The sequence below is a fragment of the Gymnoscopelus microlampas genome, assembly GCF_963454915.1.
Source record: "Gymnoscopelus microlampas genome assembly, chromosome: 4".
NCBI classification, from domain to species: domain Eukaryota; kingdom Metazoa; phylum Chordata; class Actinopteri; order Myctophiformes; family Myctophidae; genus Gymnoscopelus; species Gymnoscopelus microlampas.
Genome location: NC_139941.1, coordinates 12,970,145 through 12,989,755, shown reverse-complemented (window position 1 = coordinate 12,989,755; position 19,611 = coordinate 12,970,145). Strand labels below are relative to the sequence as shown.

Here is a 19,611-nt window from a genome sequence, read left to right as displayed (position 1 = left end):
CGCCAGGGAGTAGAGGCTGTTCCTGAGCATTACATTTTCATATTCACAATTTACTGTTGTCCTGAGCGTGAAAAAAAAGAAAATCATGGGGAAAGTGAACACCTGTCTCAAAAGAGGGTTTATTATCTTCACAGGTTTAATCGGGGTAAGTGGTCTTTTTGTAGTTTGTTGTGCACCAGCAGTGGTGGAGGAAGTTCTTTTTAATTAAAAGTAGCGATACCACAAAATACTTACAAGGTTAAAAGGAAAAGATTCTTACTTAAGTCAAAGTACAAAAGTATTAGCGTCAATATATACTTAAAGTAGCAAAAGTAAAAGTACTCATTGGGCAGCTATTTGAAAATAGCTGGTCTACAAGCTCACAACATGTCGCATGACACTTGTAGTTTTTGATTAATAATTGGATTCATTATTAATAATCAAAATCTGCAAAATTGCTAACTATAGCTGACAAATAAATGTAGTGGAGTAACATTTTCCTCTGACATGTAGTACAAGGATAAAAAAAAGTAATGGTAATAGGCCTACTCAAGTAAAGTTAAAGTATCTTGAAATTGTACTTGAGTAGAATACTTAAGTAAATGTGTATAGTTACTTTACACCACTGCATACCAATAAGTAAAACCTGAATAGTAACGCCCCAAAAACAGCTTTGGATAGGGTGTATTTTGTTTATTTTTGTTGAGACAACCTACAGTATTCCATCTTTCATGGTGGATATTATTAATGACTTTTCAATCTATTTGTTACACAACATTAAAATGTCATGTCCCCACAGCGTCGTGGGATCTAGCGATTACGATTTGCTGGAGGTGTGGGGTGGGAATCCATGCCTCTGCTTTTGATATGCCCCTCTGGTCATTCATTTGCCAATGGGGATATGTGTAATCCCTGCTTCTGGTCGGACTGAATATGTAGGATATGTAGGCCTATATGTGTCACAATTTAAGTATTTAATGAAGCGCGTATAAACCCTCTAGACTTTGTAAACTAGACCAGAATTGACTCTGTACTTGGATCGCTATTTTCTGTCTACACATCACAACGTGTTGTGATCTTGTAGATCAGATCCTTTCGCTATTTGTTGTACAACAAAGTAGCCTATATATACAGTATATAGGGCATGATGAAGTGATTAAGAAAATGTCCCGGCCCTCTTTTTTTTTTGGTTCTGTGTTTTGTTTGTTCTTGTTTTTACAATTTGAACCCTGCCATCAGCAAGGTCAAAGGTTCAAATCCTGTTATTAGAGTAATATGCCCTGCTTGCTCATAAGTCACTACAGTATGGATAAGACCACCAGATACCTAAAACCAAACTGTTTATGATGTTGTTATTGTTGTTGCAGGTCATCAGTGTTTTGTGGTTGGCATACACTCTGTTTACACATGGAGTCCACCACGGTGGTGGAAGGGTAACTCTATTTTCTTGTATTGTTTTAACTTGATCTCACCACCTTTTCTATTGTTCTTGATCATGTTTTTGATCTCAATGTTTTTAAATCTGGCTTAAAGGATGGCTTCGCCCACCCAACCTACCTATATAATTGGTCCTCACTAATGTTCATGATAAAATTGTAAAAAGAAAAAATTAAAAGAAAAAGTACTCTGCTGTGTCTCATATGGAGGACTGTGGACATTTCTACCAGTGACATCATCGTTAGGCAGATTAATGTTTTCAAAGAAGATAAAAAATAAAACAAATGTTTATTAACGCAAGAACAATGGCTTCTATTATGGCATGCTAACTTAACAGGAAAGCCTGCAGTATTATTAGTATCTATTAGCTTGGATTCCTCATCGATGATGTCACTGGTAGGAGGGTTTCGGAGCTGTCCACAGCCCTCCTCTGAGACACAGTGTGAATGGACTAAAATGTTACCATATTATAATGAGCATTAGTGAGGACCAATTATATAAAGAAAGAGTGACAAGGTGTTGTGTTTCTCACATTAAAAACCCACATGTGAAACTGGAAAACATATAGACGAACGCTTAGATGAGTTAAATGTTTAAAATACAATACACACTCTGACAGACAATAGGCCTATAGAGAGGACCCATGAAGTGAATACATGCTGTAGAGCAGTAGTTCTCAAAGTGGGGTCCGGGGACCCCCTAGGTTCCTTTAGGGGTTTCAGGGGGTCCCCTGCAAAAAAATGTAATAAGAGCCAAATCTGTTTATCCACTTTAGCCATACATCTGCTATTTGAAAATAGACAATCTACAAGCTCATAACTATTGGCTATTTTAAACAAAAACCTTGACATTTTTAAAATATACTTTAGCACTTAATTACGAAAGCTGGATAGCCAGAACGTCTATAACTTAAGGCATATGGAGAAATAAAAGAATGACATTCTGAGTGCGCCCTTCACTTTTCATTGGTAAATAAATGGTAAATAAGAAAACAAGTTTGAATATTTTTTTAAGAACACAAATCTTGTAAAATCCCTAGCACAGGGGTCCACGGCCAAATACATATCAGGCGGTCCTAGACATGAAAAGGTTTGAGAACCACTGCTGTAGAGGAAAAGTATTGTTCTTCACCAGTCACCAAGGAAGCGGTAACCACAAAATAACGTCTACACATTTGACCTGGTGCTGATACAGATAGTGGAAACAGAACTAATAATAATAATAATAATAATGGATTTTATTTATAACGCACTTTAGGTTTACAGGAAATCTCAAAGTGCTTACAGAAGGCAGTAGCATAAGAACAGAAAACATCACACCAATTTAAAAGAAAACAACTAAAAACAATTAAAACATGGGGCATACTCTGTCGCACATGTCACGTTGTTCCTTCTTTTTTTCTCAAAAAGGCAGGTCAACAAAAAAAAAGAGCATTTGTCAAATGAACTTTCACTTCCTTATGTTTCTATGGGTTTCTCAAGAAACTGCTGCAAGATTATTTTTTTTTACATAAAAGTGGAACTGGTTAACTGCACCTCAACTGGATGTTTCTGCTTCTCTCCATCCCTTGACCAACCTCTGACCTCATAGTAAAATCCTTAAAGGGCAAGAACACTTTGGTAGAGGTTTGGGTTGTGTAGTTACCTTGCCATGATGTTACTCCGAAGGTGGGCAAGAAATTAAAAAAAATGTTGCTCCATTGATTAGAAATTGATCATTCAAAATGTGCTCCTCATTGACTTAAATTGTATTGTGAAACATCTCTCAAAGTCACTCTTTTTGCCTCTTAACAAACACAAACAAAGCTGATTCTGCTATAGAACATCACACAACCCAGTACTGTTTTTGATTTTCATAAAAATGTCAACTTCCTGTTGATTTTACTATTTGAAGATCCGGATCTGCGGATCCAATCCGGGATTTCTTCCTAATAAAATATATTTTTTATACAAAAAAAAAAACTAAGATGTTCTAATTGGGCAGAATCAGCTTTGATTGTGTTTGTTAACAGGCTAAAAGAGTGACTTTGAGATATGTTTCACCATACAATGTAAGTCAATGAGGAGCACATTTTGAATGATCAATTTCTAATCAATGGAGCAACTATTTTTGATTTCTTGCCCACCTTTGGGGTTACATCATGGCAAAGTAACTACACAACCCAAACCTCAACAAAGTGGTCTTGCCCTTTAATATTGCTTTAACACCAAAGAGTGTACAAATGCAATCCATTGCATTCCCAGTTGTACACTCTTCAGAGTCCACGTAACACAAAAGATTTTACTGTGTGACCCTACCTACAACAGACCTGGATTTATTTACCTACAAACGAGAGAACACAGTCCACATTGCATTGCTTTCACTTCACTGAGTGAGCGAGTGTTAAGTTATTAAATTCCATCTCTCTCCCCCAGATGGATGAGGTCGAAATTATTATTGGGATAGCATTTTTGTACGCCGTGGGCATCATAGGCCTGCTGTTGTCCATCATCGGCCTGTATGGTGTCTGCAAAGAGAAGAGATGGGCTCTTGTATTAGTAAGTGTGACAAACATAACCTTTCTCTCTTTTGGCGTTGCCAGACGATCTATATTCAATAGAGAACCGAAGTCTGACATCACTGGGTCACGGACTTGTGTTTTCCATAGAAAATACCATAGGGTCATCTTAGATCGCGTCAAATAAGAACTGTGTTCCACAAATAAACAAATGCGATTTTAATCACACGGATATGAAGGTGAAAAGGTACTACACTTATCCACTAGATTTTCTCCAAGCACATACTCAATATCATAAACAACACCGAGAGTCATATACCTGACAGTATCGCAGGGCTGATTTGTTTATTTTTGGAACACAGTTCTTATATGATGCAATCTGAGATTTCCCTATGGGATTTTCAATAGACCAAATAACTCTGTGACCCAGGGGTAGCGGGAGTGATGCCAGCACTTCTGGTACTCTATGTAGTGGCTGGTCTCGCGAGCCAGGCTGTTGCCTCCCACGATTTTCAAAAGCTTCCGTCATACAGTCTGGAGCACGGAAGCTCTGAAAATAATCAAGCGATGAAGCGGATGTGGCGCCTCCTCCCCACTTCCGTTTCATCTTTACAGTCGCGTAAATTTATCCGAATATAAATCCAAATCATCTAAGCATATAGCTTTGCTGCTTAGCAGAAATGGAAATGAAAGTATGTTAAGATTATATTTTCGGAAAAACGGAAATGACGAACAGATGACATCTCACCAATCTCTAGTTGAGGGAAGCGTTTAGAGACTGACTGGCAAGTCTAGTCAATCCATATGAGTTTCTATTGTCTATTCTATTATTATCATTTATCTATTCTAGGCTGACCTTGACAGTTATTTATTATTTGTTTGTAAACATGACGTGTGTGTGTGTGTGTGTGTGTGTGTGTGTGTGTGTGTGTGTGTGTGTGTGTGTGTGTGTGTGTGTGTGTGTGTGTGTGTGTGTGTGTGTGTGTGTGTGTGTGTGTGTGTGTGTGTGTGTGTGTGTGTCATTTAGTTCACAGTCATAATGGCCCTGATCAGTGTCATCTGGTCTGTGATACTCATTAGAGTGCTTGCAGCACGAAACCAGGTACAAACTGCTATTACCTTTTGAAATGAAAAACAAATCAAACATTGAATGGACCGGACCATTGGTCTTCAGAAGGATATGAGATCTATGACTTTTATGTGTTTGAAAATGAAAATACAAAACAATAAGCACAACTTTGATTGTGCCTGAATGTATTGTTGCAGCTTAAGGATTTGGTGAATAAAAGTTGAAATATTTTCCTTTTGTTATTCCACAGACCGTTGAGAATATCAAAAGTATATATGAGGGCATGATGCCGCTCAGTGAAGCCAGCCAAGATGCACTGTCCCCCTTGCAGCAGAGTGTAGGTTGTCATTAGGGGTGCAACAAGATAAGAATGATCCATAATACAATAATCAACTGATATTTTGACCATGTACTTAACCATTTCCACCTTTCCAAAATATTTCATAAAGAAGATTCACAAAATTGTTAAAATAGCAGATCTACAAGCTTGTTGCTTGTAGATCTGCTATTTTCACTATTTTGCACAGCACAGTTGTGCGATTAAGTATGAAATAGGCTAAAATGGATAATAGATTCGCTGATAAGTAAAAAAAATATAGATATATATACTATTCTATTAATCAAACAATTAATCAATGTGGCCACATATGACAGTATATCTATCCTGATTCCTGATATTCTGCTCCGTCCCTGCATGTCTCTCAGTGGAGGTGCTGTGGACTGGAGAGGGGCTACGAGGACTGGGGCTACAACATCCCTACGTCCTGCAACTGCACCGACGGGGACATGAGCCAATGTGTGAGTGTCCAACACCAACCCACACGAGTGCACCTTGACATGTATTTTGGTCCCTTCCTTTTGTAGGCTGAAATCCAGACTGATTGGCCCCATTCAGTGGACTTTTTTTTGTTTTAATCACTTTGCTTCTCAGTCTAGTAAGCTTCCTATGTGCTAGGGGCGGTCTCGGACGCCCAGGAACCGAGGATACTGATTGGTCTTCTGAAAGAACCAGGAAGTTGTTCTGAGACGGCCAGACTGAGAAGCAAAGTGAAAAAATAAAAGTCTGCTGAACGGAGCGAATCAGTCTGGATTCTGGGTTATTTCTTTTGTCCTTGTACACCAAATCTATTTCGATCTTTTCGCACAATCATATTTATTTTCTACACAGGAGAGGATCTTGTGTGTTTTTAAGTATTTTTCTTTCTTTCTTTCTTTCTTTCCTCATGCTTGTTGTAGGTGGTGGCCCCTAAGAACAGCAGCCTGTCTCAGCACGGTGCATATCATCAACCCATCATGATTTACAAGGAGGTGGGAAACACGAGTTGTTGATGAGATGCCGTTTTTCTTAGAAACAAATAGCAAAAATAGACTACAGTCTACAAGCACACAATGCGTCGCACAGGGATAGGTTTTAAGCTTGTAGATTCTCTATTTTCATAATTCATTTCATAAAGTGTATCCCAGGTTTTCACAGTTGTGTGTATGTGGGTGCCATTTGATCAGTAAATAGCAGTACACTGAGGGACGAGGCATTTAATAAAAAGCAGTAGATAGGGCTGAGCAATATATAAATATCATATGAAAATCATGATCGTTGCATCCAAGAGTCCAAGATCATTCGATTTTTATTATTATTTTAAAAAACAATTTAAAATAGTGAATATAGCCAATCTACAAGCTCACAATGCCTCGCATTCTATGGCGTTGTGAGCTTGTAAATTGGATATTTTCACTACTTTTTTGAGACACTCTTGTCTGTTGAAGTAGGGCAGTAATTTATGAAAAAAATACATTTCAACGATGGAGATACAAGATTTCTACCCGACAGCGACGATATGAGACTAGATTTTGTCTGGGATCGTAATATCATGATACTGTATATCACAAGTGTTTTCCTGGTTTTATACTTTCAAAAACAATTTTCGCTATTTAAGACAAAAGTTATCACAACATACGATATTATCGTCTTTAGGTATTTGGTCAAAAATACCTTGACATTTGAATTTGTCCACTTAGCCCAGACCAATAGCAGTAGATGTCAATGCAAAAATAACAGCATGAAAAAAATAGTTCATGCATGCTTTTTCTCCATGTATCATTCTCCCTGCCTGGTGTATGATAATGTTTCACTTCCATTTTTTATTGTTCTTTTTTATGGAACCACAAAACCAGCTAGGAACCAAAACTGACTTTGCTTGCAGTTCCTGAGAAGAGTCATAATAAATGTCTTTCCACAAAACCACACAATGCTCTCCCAGTGGGGAGATCCCCACTCCCTTATCTCTCCTTTTCTCAGGCTAATAGCCTACATGCTGTATTAGGCTAAGAAGAATCAAGAAGGTTTTATGTGTCACTAACTACAAGTACAGGCAGTGAAATGTTGTTGGGACTTGTACCGCAAAAGAATTTGCAACATCCTAAACATAATAATATATTAAGTATGATAGTAAATAATAATATTTAAATTAATAATAATACAATTATATATGCAGTGCAAAACAAATATAAGATCTTGTCTTAGACAAGTAGCCTACATTAGCTTATAGGCAGCAGTTCCAAAAGTCAGACTTCTCATTTACCATTCAAATTGTCTATAACTGCCTTCCAAAATGTGTAGGCCCTGGGTAGACAACCCGGCCTGGCGGAGACCTGCGCTCCAAGGAGTGCACTTTTCAAGTTAACAGTACAGGTAGTACAGTCAGAGGTTATGCTAAAAGGATCAAACAAAACGTCCCAGGGGCTTGTTTCCATTCACACACATCTATATTACGCATGTTAATGAAGTATTCAATCAATCAAAAACTGTAAAATTGAATAATTGAAATGTCTTTCTTCTTTTTTTCAGCCATGCCTTCCGATCCTGAGCTCCGTAGTGAATGAGGCATTTAATAGTGCGATAGCAATATTCCTCGGACTCTTGCTGCTCTGGGTATGGAATGTGTCTGCCTCTCTACTTGTCTAGGCTACATGTCTCTCTACATGTCTGTCTGCACGTCTGTCTGTGTTTCTATTGCGTCATGCACACACACGCATGCACAGGTACGATTTCATGTGACTTTAAAGGTTGCACAAAGTTTAGACTGAGAGAGAGAAAAGAACAACTAAATACCATATAAAAAGCGTTAAAGGATTATTTCACTTTAAAACCATGTTAATGTCTACTAGAGTTTTGTGTGCAGTCCAGAGAGTTTTTAAGTTTCTTCATTCAATATATATATCTCTGATATTCATTAGATCAAATATGCCCCCCTCATATACTGTAAGACCAATCAAGTTCAAACTCCATATTAACCAATAACCATGTTAGACTCATTGAAAACGTTCCTGCTTCTGGTGATATTCATTTTATCATCTTAAAAAGGAAAATGAAAAACGTTTTTGAAAGATGAAGGTCTCCTCACACCTTATAAGACAATATCAGTGAGTCTAAAATGTCTAACATGGAGTTTGATGTTGAATGGGCTTCGGAAAAAGACAGCTTCATGGGTACATAAAGTAGTACATAAGAAGTACATAAAACGGAAGAATACATTTCTACACTTTCAGCTGCAGTTCTTTACCAGGCGTTTCTCCTCGTGAGATGAGAAAAGCCTGGGAACGAGGTTAGTGTTCAAGAGAAGACGGTAAGCAACAATTGATCGATATCTCTCCATTCCCTCTAGATGGTGCCTACAGGGCTGGGTGTTGCCATCCTCTGCCAGATGAGAAAGGCCGATGGCGATGTCCCTACAGTGGTCTACAGCAATGCAGGAAATTACACCACGCTCGTAGAGGACCCCTGAGTGTGTGTGTGTGTGTGTGTGTGTGTGTGTGTGTGTGTGTGTGTGTGTGTGTGTGTGTGTGTGTGTGTGTGTGTGTGTGTGTGCGTGTGTGCGTCTGCATGCGTACGATTTTAGCTTTTTTTTATCTAGAAGACTAGCGTCAGTATGGCATCATAGTAAGGGAATAAGCAAGGGAGTAATGTAGGCTGCAGCATGGGTATTGAAGGCTATTAATACATTTCATTTTGTATACATTTCATTTCTATATACGGAGTAGCAGCTTAAAATGTATTTATTGCTTTATTATTTCTCATTTACTTAGTTTTGAGTCATTTCAACAAGTCAACAAATCAAAGGACAGCTTGTTTCCTATGTATTCTGTACAGTACAGTGTTCTTTTCCGGTTCAACATAAAAACAACATTTTGCAGATTAAGTGAATTTATTTTTGATATACACGTATGATAACAAGCTGGTCTTGTACTATTAACTGCTGGCCAAGTTGCCAATTGTGTCAAAATATGTGTCCCCTATGATTGCTATTTTTCTCCCAACCCTGCTTTATTGGGTTTTTATCTTTTAAGATGAAGCATTTATAGTTTTTTTTATAGTTTGTTGATTGCAGTAATGGTCTTTTTTATCTGGGGAGTCCCCCAAAATCACGTGTCACAGGTTGAGAACCACTGTCCTGTCCCACAATTGAACGTGCTTTTATTATCTTTTTTCAGGGGTCATCACTCATCACCACGTCGGCTTTTATATGTTCGTCAAACTATATATTATTTTTTTGACACACACAAAATTAGTGGTGCATAATATCACCAGAAACACATAGACCTAGCCTTAAATATATGTGTCCAACCCTCTCATTTATACAGTCTATGGTCCAACCCAACCTATTCTGAAGAAACCCTGGAGACTGGCAAGTCAGCCACTATACTGGCTGTATGCAGGCGTCAATGCAGCATGGTCCAAGTCTAGGGATTTCAATAATTGGGTCTTATTCTGTATATCAGTCAGCGCTTTCATCGCACACAAAAAAAGAAAATCTATCAAAGACACATTGATGGTTATTTTTATTTGTTGGTTTTAATGCTGTTTATAATATGTGAAACTATGTGCCCACTAGAAAAAGAGATGACAATCTGTTTGTGGTTTTACACTGAGAAAAAATAAACATATCACATGGTAAAAGGGGATGTAAAATAGGGGGAAATAGAGGACTTTGGTTAAAAAAAAGGTTGAATTATTTACTTGATCCTGGACTTTGGTAAAAAATAATAATAATAATAAAGACAAAAGAAAAAGATCGTGGAATGATGATGTACTTGATCTTTGGAAGGAGAAAAAAAAAGATGATGGAGTGATTTACTCCCCCGTTCCCCTATGACACAGCAAGGTGGAGAGTGGCCTCTTTCTGGATGCCTTAGTCAATCATCTTCCAGTTGTTGGCCAGCGAAGATCAACCTCTGCTGGTCAGGGAGAACCCTTCCTTGTCCTGGATTTTGGCCGTGATTCTCAATGGCGTCACTTGCCGTCCTTGAGATGCAGCACACGGTGGAGTGTGAATTCTGGCTTGATGTTGTTGTCTCAGAGAGGTTGCGGCTATCCTCCCATGTTGCACTGCAGTGAAAATGAACCTCTGCCAGTCAGGGGGATCTGCCTTCCTTGATCCTGGATTTTGGCATTGACATTCTCAATAGTTGCTGTCCTGGAGGAGCTCTTGGGAAGGCCATTGCAATGTAAGCCATGTAGCAAGTGCTTCACTAACTATTAGGGAGCATTTAGCCAAAGACTACCAAAGACTAGAAGCCTATAGCCATTAGCCAAAGATTCACCAAGCATGCAGCAGTGGCCGAGTACAAGGCGTTCAGCTGAAGCTGATCCTCTAAGCAGTCTCTGGCTCACACACAGCTGTCCTTCACATCGCATACATGTACTGTAGCAAGTCTAAATGAAATGGACTTCATTATTTGTACTCACCTGAGCATTCGAGCATTCTGACCTGATACTGTGAAGTTATTGCTTCCCATCTATTGATCCAGAACACCCTTCTTTCCCAGTTTTATGTTCACTTTTTATATTATCTTTTTTGTGTTTGTTTGTTTGTTTTAATTGTTGTGAACTGCCTTCTTGGCCAAGTCCACTTGAAAAAGAGATGACAATCTCAATCTGGTTTTACATTGTGGAATCATCTACAGTCCTCCCCTGAGACGCAGCACAAGGTGGAGGGTGGATTCCTTTTGAATGTTGTAGTCAGAGAGGGTCCTGCCGTCTTCCAGCTGTTTGCCAGCGAATATCAACCTCTGCTGGTCAGGGGGAATGCCCTCCTTGTCCTGGATTTTGGCCTTGACATTCTCAATGTTATCGCTTGGCTCAACCTCCAGGGTGATGGTCTTGCCGGTGAGGGTCTTGACAAAGATCTGCATGCCTCCCCTGAGACGCATCACAAGGTGGAGGGTGGCTTCTTTCTGGATGTTGTAGTCAGAGAGGGTGCGGTCGTCTTCCAGTTGCTTACCAGCAAAAATCAACCTCTGCTGGTCGACGGGAACGCTTTCCTTGTCCTGGATTTTGGCCTTGATATTCTCAATGGTGTCGCTTGACTCAACCTCCAGTGTGATGGTCTTGCCGGTGAGGGTCTTAACAAAGATCTGCATGTTTCCGCAGTAAGCAAAGTAACAGTGTTTTACTAAAGGAACTACACTCTGAGACACCAGAACCTGTGAAAGTGCAACTAGAAATTATTCAGTGCAGCGGTGGTTAATATAGGCAACCAACGTGATTAGATCATTGCTGACATCAGTCTTGCCCAAATATGGAATTACAGTATTCCATACATGGAGTTGTCTGTATGTGTCTGTCTGTTTGCCTGAGATTGTTTGCATCCTTCCTGGTTCTCTATATGGAGATACATTGTCGTGCAGTGGTACACAAGGTACCACAAGCTCAGTACGTGTGAAGCTATTTTGACTACTAGGTTTGGGCCGCTATGTAGCCCTCACATCTAGAATTCGGTCTTCTACACAGCCCTCACACCTACGTTGCACCGCCGATCTGACCAATATGACCATACTGTATATGGAGATCTCTGTATCTGTCAGTCCTTGTCCCTATAAAGCACATTTAAAACAACAGCGTTGAAACTAAAGTGCTGTACACTCAGTAACTAAAAAAATATAATAAAATACTAAGAGCAAAACAATACACAATAAACAGGGGGAAGAAAACACAAAGAGGGTGCAACATATAGACACACTGCAAGTGAGTTTTCAAACGTGATTTAAACACAGGCAAGGTTTGAGACGCTCTAACATGGGGCGGAAGATAGTTCCACAGTTTGGGCGCTACAGCGGAAAATAATCTATCCCCCCTGGAGGTTGCAGGCCACCAACATTGAAAACCTGTAGCCATCGGACCAAAAACAGTTTTACTCTTCAGAGATTGGACACCACCAAAGTACCTCCACCGCCTACTGATAATAATAATAAAATAGTATAATAATAGTAATAATAATCACAATAATCATTAAAACAATAATAATAATAATAATGGCATTTCATTGTCTTTTTTCTCATTTCTCCATGTGTCTTTCCATTGCATTTTCAATATGTCTAACAACATCTACTCCCACCAACACTTTTTTCATCTCTCCAACACTGACGTCTGCTGGAGATACTTTTAGTGGGGATAAAAAAAAACAAATTGCTGACAAGAACCATTGACAAAACTAGTTGTCAATAAATATAACTGAACAAAATGGTAATTTTAAATACTTTTATTAAGATAAAATACATCTTACAAGGTACAAAATTATACAAATAGGTTATCTGTAAGGACAATGCTGTAGGTTGCTGTTTTAAGAAAACCATAAAAAGTTTAAAATAAAAGTCTCAGTCTCCAATGGATATTGGTATTTGATTGTACCCACAGAACCGATAGCAACATTCACACTTAAAGCTACAAACCTTATTTTAATGGGTAAAACATTTGAACCAATCTATATGGTATAGTATGTTACAATATAACTAGTACATGAGCCATGAGATCAGTCATGGCATTCAGAGAGGACAGTCGCACCTTTTCCCCTCTCCCGCATTCCACGCATTCCACCCCGCGCTCCATTCTTCGGCGGCGAAAACAACATCTTCGCCTAAAGAGGAGTATCACAGCCAGCAACTACCTGGTATTGTGCTACGCTGCTATACTGCAAGGATTAATTTTCATCGAATCCCACAATGTGCAGCTTCAACGGAGAGCGAGTGCAAACGGAGTTATACCACAAGACGCAGCGACGTTACTTTTGAAAGTTTTCGACGCGCGTAAATCGGTACCAACACGGAGAAGAACCCCAAACCAGCTTGACGGCCTTACAGTAAGAAAGATCATTTGGTTGAGTCTATTGCTATCGGGAAACGTACATCCAAATCCCGGCCCACCGACCGTGGACAGCACGGAGACTAGCTATGATCACAACTACAATGGCAAAAACAACACAGCTGTTTACGCACGCGACGAAAGCGCCCGACGATGCCCGGTCCACAACATGCAGACGAATAACTTTGTTTGGCAACGGACCACCTCACCTGATAAGAATGAACCCCAGCAAAGAGCTGGAGAAACAAGAATGGATTATCTGTCCCGGTTAACGTCCGTGTGGGATCCAAGACATACGTTCCCGAGCAGACCACCGCCTGAAGGAATGAGGAATGTGCCGGTGATGACGAGACAAGGGCTTTCCCAACAACGTCATCAAGAGGATTTCCTCATGCGCCACATGGGTCACATGGGCCCTAGACAACCGCAGGGCTTCTCCCAGAGGGAAGCACATGAAAACGGTGTTTTTTCCTCTATCCCCTGGATGGATTACTGCTTGGCGTCGACGCGGGACAAAGGCTTCTCCCCTCCCCCACCCCCCCCCCACCTCCTCCTCCACCACCACCAGCCGATACCAGGACAAATGCACAGCATCCCACCGAGAGGAATGCTGGGAAATGGAGTTCTTTTCCCTGTATTTCAAGCGGCCACTGGTCATCTGCAAGGATTTCCCCTGTGGGATCGTCGTGGAAACAGAGATTTTTTTCTCTCTGAGTTTCCCAACAGTCCTTTGCCTGGGGGATATTGGTCGAGGTCGACTCAAGGGTTTCCCCACATCACCCCTCCCCCACATCCCCCTCCACCACCACCACCCCCACCTCCCCTCCCCCGAGACAGGTCCAAGGAAGGATATGCTGCCTCAAATCACATCCACAGCTCCCCCGCAGACATCACAAAGTCCCCCCCTCCCCCACCCACACCTCCTCCTCCCCCCACCGACCCCCCAGAGGCTGAAAGGGACAATGGTTACTACTCAACTGAAGACATGGACACCATTTTTTCAACTAGAGGTACTCACATTGTTCACTTGAATGTTAACAGTCTTAAAAACTCAAACAAAATGTCTGAGCTGAGATCCATGTTTGGAAATGGCAAGGTGGACATTATTTCATTCTCAGAAACTAAGTTGGATAATTCCATCAAAGACTTTGAGATTGAAATAAAGGGCTACAATGTCATCAGAAAAGACAGAAATCTCTATGGGGGTGGGGTTTGCATCTATGTAAGATCAGACATTATTTACGAGGTGATCCCAGATATGGATAAAAACCCCACAGAATCGGTCTGGGTCAAAATCTTATACCCACATGCAAAACCACTGATAATTGGCGCCATATACAGACCCCCAGATCAAAATGCATTTTATGACTTGATTGAGGAACATGTTGTGGGTTTAGGAAACACTGAGACGGTACTAATTGGTGACTTTAACACTTGTGTTCTGAAGGAAGACTCAGCTACCTTTAAGTCCCTCAGAAAGTTCTGTGACCTGCACAGCTTTACCCAGCTGATAAAGCATTTTACAAGGGTGGGCATTGCTTCTCAATCAATCATAGACCTAGTGTTGACGACGGACCAGTCCAGAATTTCCAAGAGCGGTGTTATTGAGTGCAGTTTAAGTGATCACAATATCATTTTCTGCACTCGGAAGATTCACGGACCTAGAGCTCATTGTCACAGGACAATCAGCTGCAGGTCTATGAAACACTACTCTAGTGATCTTCTAACAACAGCTCTTGAAAAAATGGACTGGTCCCATGTCCTAAATTGCACCTCTGTGGAGGAGTCCTGGTCCTGTTTCAAAAAAGCTTTTTTGTGTGTACTTGATAACATCGCACCCACAAAGGTGGTGAGGGTCAAAGCTAGCACAGAACCTTGGATGAAGGGTGATATTTTGAATACCATCAAACTCAGGAACCAAAGCTTCTCCGAGTTCAGAAAAAACAAAAGTGAGGAGCTACTTGAAAAGTGCAGAAAACTACGAAACGTAGTTACTAATTTGATCAGAAATGCCAAAAAGAATTTCTTAAATGAGAACATAGAGGCTAACAAAAGCCACCCACAAAAACTGTGGGAGGCACTAAAACAATTAGGCTGCAACGGAAAAATTCAGACAAAATCTACAAACATTTGCATTATTTCAAGTGGCTCGCTCACTACCGACAAGCAATTGGTAGCGGACTGTTTTAACAGTTTCTTCACCACAGTTGCAACCCAGTTGGTAAGCAAACTCCCTCAGCATTCAGGTCTGTATGGCCCCGACCACATTCAAGCTCACTATGAGAAACTAGGGGCTAAAAAGGATTCTTTCTCTTTCAAACCTGTTTTGACTGTTGATGTGCAAAAAAAACTCCTCGCCCTACAGCCAAACAAGGCCACCGGCCTTGACAACATCCCCACCAGATTCCTCAGAGACGCAGCGGTCTCCATTGCTCCCTTAGTAGCCCATATTACAAACTTATCCATAAGTCAGTGTCATGTCCCACAAGAATTCAAGTTGGCAAGAGTAATCCCTCTATTTAAAAAAGGAAGCAAACTAGATCCTGGCAACTATAGGCCTGTTTCCATCCTTTGTTCAATCTCAAAGGTTATAGAGCGATCAATCCAAGAACAAATCAACAGCTACCTCAGCGAGCGTAAGCTGTTGTTTGAATTCCAATCGGGCTTCAGAACATCCCACTCCACTGACACATGCCTACTGTATTTGACCGATCACATCAAACGTGAGGTAGACTCGGGCAAATACTGCGGCATGGTCATGCTGGACCTCCAAAAGGCATTTGACACTGTAAACCACGAAATTCTACTTGATAAGCTGAGGGCGATTGGTTTTGATTGCACATCACTAAATTGGATGAGATCTTACTTGGAGGGTAGAGAACAAGTGGTTGACATCAACGGAACCATGTCCTCATCCCTCCCGGTGAGCTGCGGGGTTCCTCAAGGCAGCATTCTAGGGCCGTTACTGTTTCTTCTATACATTAACGACATGAATGCTGCCTGTAACTGCAAACTGTTCCTGTTCGCTGATGACTCGGCACTCCTGATTTCGGGAGAGGACAAGTTGCAAGTCGAGGAAGCTCTCAGCTCTGAACTCTCAAAAATCCGTACCTGGCTTACCGATAACAAACTGTCACTACACCTTGGGAAAACCGAATCCATCCTATTTGGGACCAAACATTCCCTCAGTAAAATGAAGGTAAATGACTTCAAGGTCAAAGTCGATGACACAATCATCACTAGCAAAGAAGAGATTACCTATTTGGGATGTATTCTTGACAAACACCTGACAGGTGAAAGCATGGCAACAAAGGTGTTCAAAGGAGTAAACCAGAGAACCAGATTTATGGGCAGAGTTTCCTCTTTTGTCAACCCTCAGGCACTCAGGACCCTCTCAGGGGCCCTGATTCAGCCCCTTTTTGACTATGCTAGCTCCTCTTGGTACTCCAACACCTCAGTGTCACTGAAGACTAAGCTTCAAACCTCCCAAAACAAACTGATTCGACTACTTCTCGGACTGGGGCCCATGACCCACCTCTCTCCCACTCACTTTGCCAGCCTAGGCTGGCTCAGGGTGGAAGACAGGGTTATACAATTAAAAATGGGACTGGTCTTCAAAATTGTAAATGCAGATTTGCCCGAAATGCCCCCTATACCTGCATATCTGTATAAGTACCTCGAAAAAGTTAGTGACACCCACAGTCACAAAACTAGAGGGAGCGTAAACAACAATCTGGTAACACCCACCCATAAAACAAACATGGGCAAATTCTCCTTCTATAGCACTGCCACCAAGGAATGGAATAGTCTAACCCCATCCCTCAAAAAATGCAGTTCGCTGGGCTCATTCAAAACAGCCCTAAAAACTCATCTTTCTGGAGGCCTAAAGAGGAGCTAGTACCAGTTTCCCTGTAGACAGACGACCCCCCCCCCCCTCCCCCTTTTTTGTACACACTTTTTTTTTTTTTTTTTTTTTTTTTTTTTTTTTACTTTGATCATGTTTTGTTTTGTATATATTTCTTTATTTTCCCATGACCTTTTTTGTACATAATGGTATATATTTTTTTTCCCCTCTGTATTCTTATGTTGTTTTTTGAACTGTTTGGTTGCTACTATATATGTCTATGAAATTAATTCAAGGACCCCAATGGAAACAAGCCCGCAAGGACTTTTTTGGCCGGACCTTTTAGTCAAAAGCATTATAAATGTAACTGTGTTGTTTTACATTCTTTTTGCCTAATAAAAATTTCAATCAATCAATCAATGTGCAGTGGTTGGAGGTGTTCCCTTCTCTTCCATTGAGACATTTAGACCCTGGTGTTGGTAGGACACCTACTGGTTACACAAGTAGCGCTGCCTGAAGGTCATAAGTGCAGTATCTCCCCTGGAATGCCTTCTTGGAAGAACAGCAGGATTTGTCTCTCGTACGGGAGACCTAGGTTCAAATCCTGGGTAGTACATTAAAGTTACACATTGCAGCTTTAATACCAAATGTTCTCCCGTATAGAACCACGTATGCCTTCTATCAATGGCACCACTTTGTGCTCACCTATAGGGCATAGCAGTGGCGGCCATTTTCTGGTTCCACTTCAAAATACTCAATGCATGTTTCCCATTGACATTTCCAAAAATATTTATATCAATTAATTTAAGCCTAGAATCAAGCCATCCAGGGTCCTGGTGAATCATGACCATTTTTTTCTGTGATTTTATTTAATAATATATATTTAATGATATGATATACTATATTTAATAAATACCCTTTTTTTGCCGTTTTCAAAAAAGTTTTTTCACAGAATCAAACGTTTTATGGTCATGATTCACCAAGACCCTGGATGGCTTGATTCTAGGCTTAAATTAATTGATATAAATATTTTTGGAAATGTCAATGGGAAAAATGCATTGAGTATTTTGAAGTGTAACCAGAAAATGGCTGCCACTGGCACTGCTACTGTATGCCCTATTGCTTCTGTTCTATTTTGTTTAGTTTTTTATTAGAGTAAGAACCATCACACATCTTTGGTTTGCAGGTAATACATTCACAATAGACTGCACTTGAGTGGTTATAGCAATGAATAGTTACGGACCATTTTAATAGTTTAGTGCTGTTTCCTGATGTTAGCACTATTTGTTCAGTGTTCAGTGATGAACTCTCCAGCACCCCCAGTTTCATTGATTAGACCAATACTGCCATCTCAAGGTTTTACATGAAGCTGTTCCGAAGTTAAATGAGGCTTTGTGAGAAGCACCACTGTCAATGGACAATCACTGTTCAAGTTCATTAGCCGTAGTAGGCGAACATTGGTCGAAAATAGACGATCTACAAGTTCACAACGTCTCGCGTTGTGACCGTGAGCTTGCAGATTTGCCATTTGCCATTTTCAGCAAAGACATTTGGTGTAGAGGGAAAAAAAGGAGGGGGACCTAGTATAGACCCCAGGGGGACACTGGTCAACAAAGTATGGTATATAATAAGGTAAAGTGGTTAAAGTAAATGAGTTATGCCTTGCCCCATAACCAATCTTATTACAAAGTTGCATGATGTTGCGTAAACGTACAGGTCTTTTTATGAGATGAAAAAGACCTGTCTGTCACCACGCCTAGTCGTGCGAAAAGTTAATTAGTTCTTCCTGTTTAATTAGTTCTTCACGGCGTTGCGTAACTCCTGTAAGTTCCAACGTTGCGCCTGGAACTTACAGGCATTTTTATGACATAAGCCAAACCTCCAGTCCAAACCCCCTTGGGCTAATCAGTGGCTATGTTTACATGCAGAGAATTTTCCTCAATCCTCAATTTCTTTTATTTACCTGTGCCCTGAATGCATCAATGTGTTGAAAGTACAGTATGCAGTCCTAACTTCTTCACGCGAGAAGTCCCGTTTAGCATTAACAATGAAAGGCTCCTGCCTCTCCTGTCAATTCTAAAAGGGGAAGTACGAACTCTTGTAGCAAAAAGGGGAAACGCCTTGGAAAGTTGATGCAAAAACTGGCCGTAAAGATGTCCCAAAATCCAAGTCACTCATTGCAGAGGCATAATAGCACATCATGAGTCTGACTGTTTATGATGTGACTGGCCTGTCTTTCTCCCAAGCGCCTCTCCACTGGCCCTGCAAAAAAAGAAAAACCTCCTCAGAGGTCTGCCGTCGTCCGATACATCTGCAGCGAGGTCACCTCCACGTCCTGCACCTTGGCGTTCTGGGGGCGTCCCGTGGGGCTGTAGCCAGCCGAGCGTCCCATGGGACTAAAGCCCATGGTGGTGCGTCCCGTCTGGCCGAAACCCGACGATCTGGCCGCGGCGGGACGGTGCAAGTAGCGGGCCGACGTCACCAGGTTCCCGTAGCCCCCTGTGTGCGAGAAGGCGTAGCCGGAGCGCCGGGAGCTGGTGCGACGCAGGCGGGCACGTCGGGGCGGAGGAGGCGGTGTGGCTTTGGCCTGTCTGACTTTGAACATCACCTGGAATGTGGAGAGTTGAGATAATTATGCGTAAATATACAAT

The 19,611-nt window shown here is 41.0% G+C and overlaps 3 protein-coding genes across 3 annotated transcripts in view; 1 reads left to right on the top strand and 2 right to left on the bottom strand.

The window, feature by feature from the left end:
• Window positions 1–9,141, top strand: LOC311043086 (tetraspanin-8-like). Its single transcript, XM_084054253.1, has 9 exons — window positions 1–145; window positions 1,347–1,412; window positions 3,831–3,953; window positions 4,941–5,015; window positions 5,233–5,319; window positions 5,688–5,780; window positions 6,219–6,290; window positions 7,828–7,911; window positions 8,645–9,141. The coding sequence occupies exons 1-9, from the start codon at window positions 86–88 to the stop codon at window positions 8,762–8,764; spliced, it is 780 nt and encodes a 259-aa protein (XP_083910379.1). The 5' UTR covers window positions 1–85; the 3' UTR covers window positions 8,765–9,141.
• A 1,796-nt stretch (window positions 9,142–10,937) lies between these two features.
• Window positions 10,938–11,399, bottom strand: LOC311043957 (polyubiquitin-like; the record flags this gene model as incomplete). Its single annotated transcript, XM_084055380.1, has 1 exon — window positions 10,938–11,399. One exon carries the CDS (start codon window positions 11,397–11,399, stop codon window positions 10,938–10,940), a length of 462 nt encoding a protein of 153 aa, XP_083911506.1.
• A 6,434-nt stretch (window positions 11,400–17,833) lies between these two features.
• The window catches only part of atp8b5a (ATPase phospholipid transporting 8B5a), a 59,752-nt gene continuing 57,974 nt past the window's right edge, over window positions 17,834–19,611 (bottom strand). Inside the window, exon 28 of the mRNA XM_084054575.1 lies at window positions 17,834–19,568. Coding sequence (XP_083910701.1) covers window positions 19,245–19,568 — 324 coding nt within the window. The 3' untranslated portion in view covers window positions 17,834–19,244. The remainder of the gene's footprint in view (window positions 19,569–19,611) is intronic.

Coding starts and splice junctions, on each gene's coding strand:
- LOC311043086 (XM_084054253.1), top strand. CDS start 86: ATGGGGAAAGTGAACACCTGTCTCAAAAGAGGGTTTATTATCTTCACA. Junction 5,781..6,218: donor ACGGGGACATGAGCCAATGT/GTGAGTGTCCAA, acceptor TGCTTGTTGTAG/GTGGTGGCCCCTAAGAACAG. Junction 6,291..7,827: donor CCATCATGATTTACAAGGAG/GTGGGAAACACG, acceptor TCTTTTTTTCAG/CCATGCCTTCCGATCCTGAG.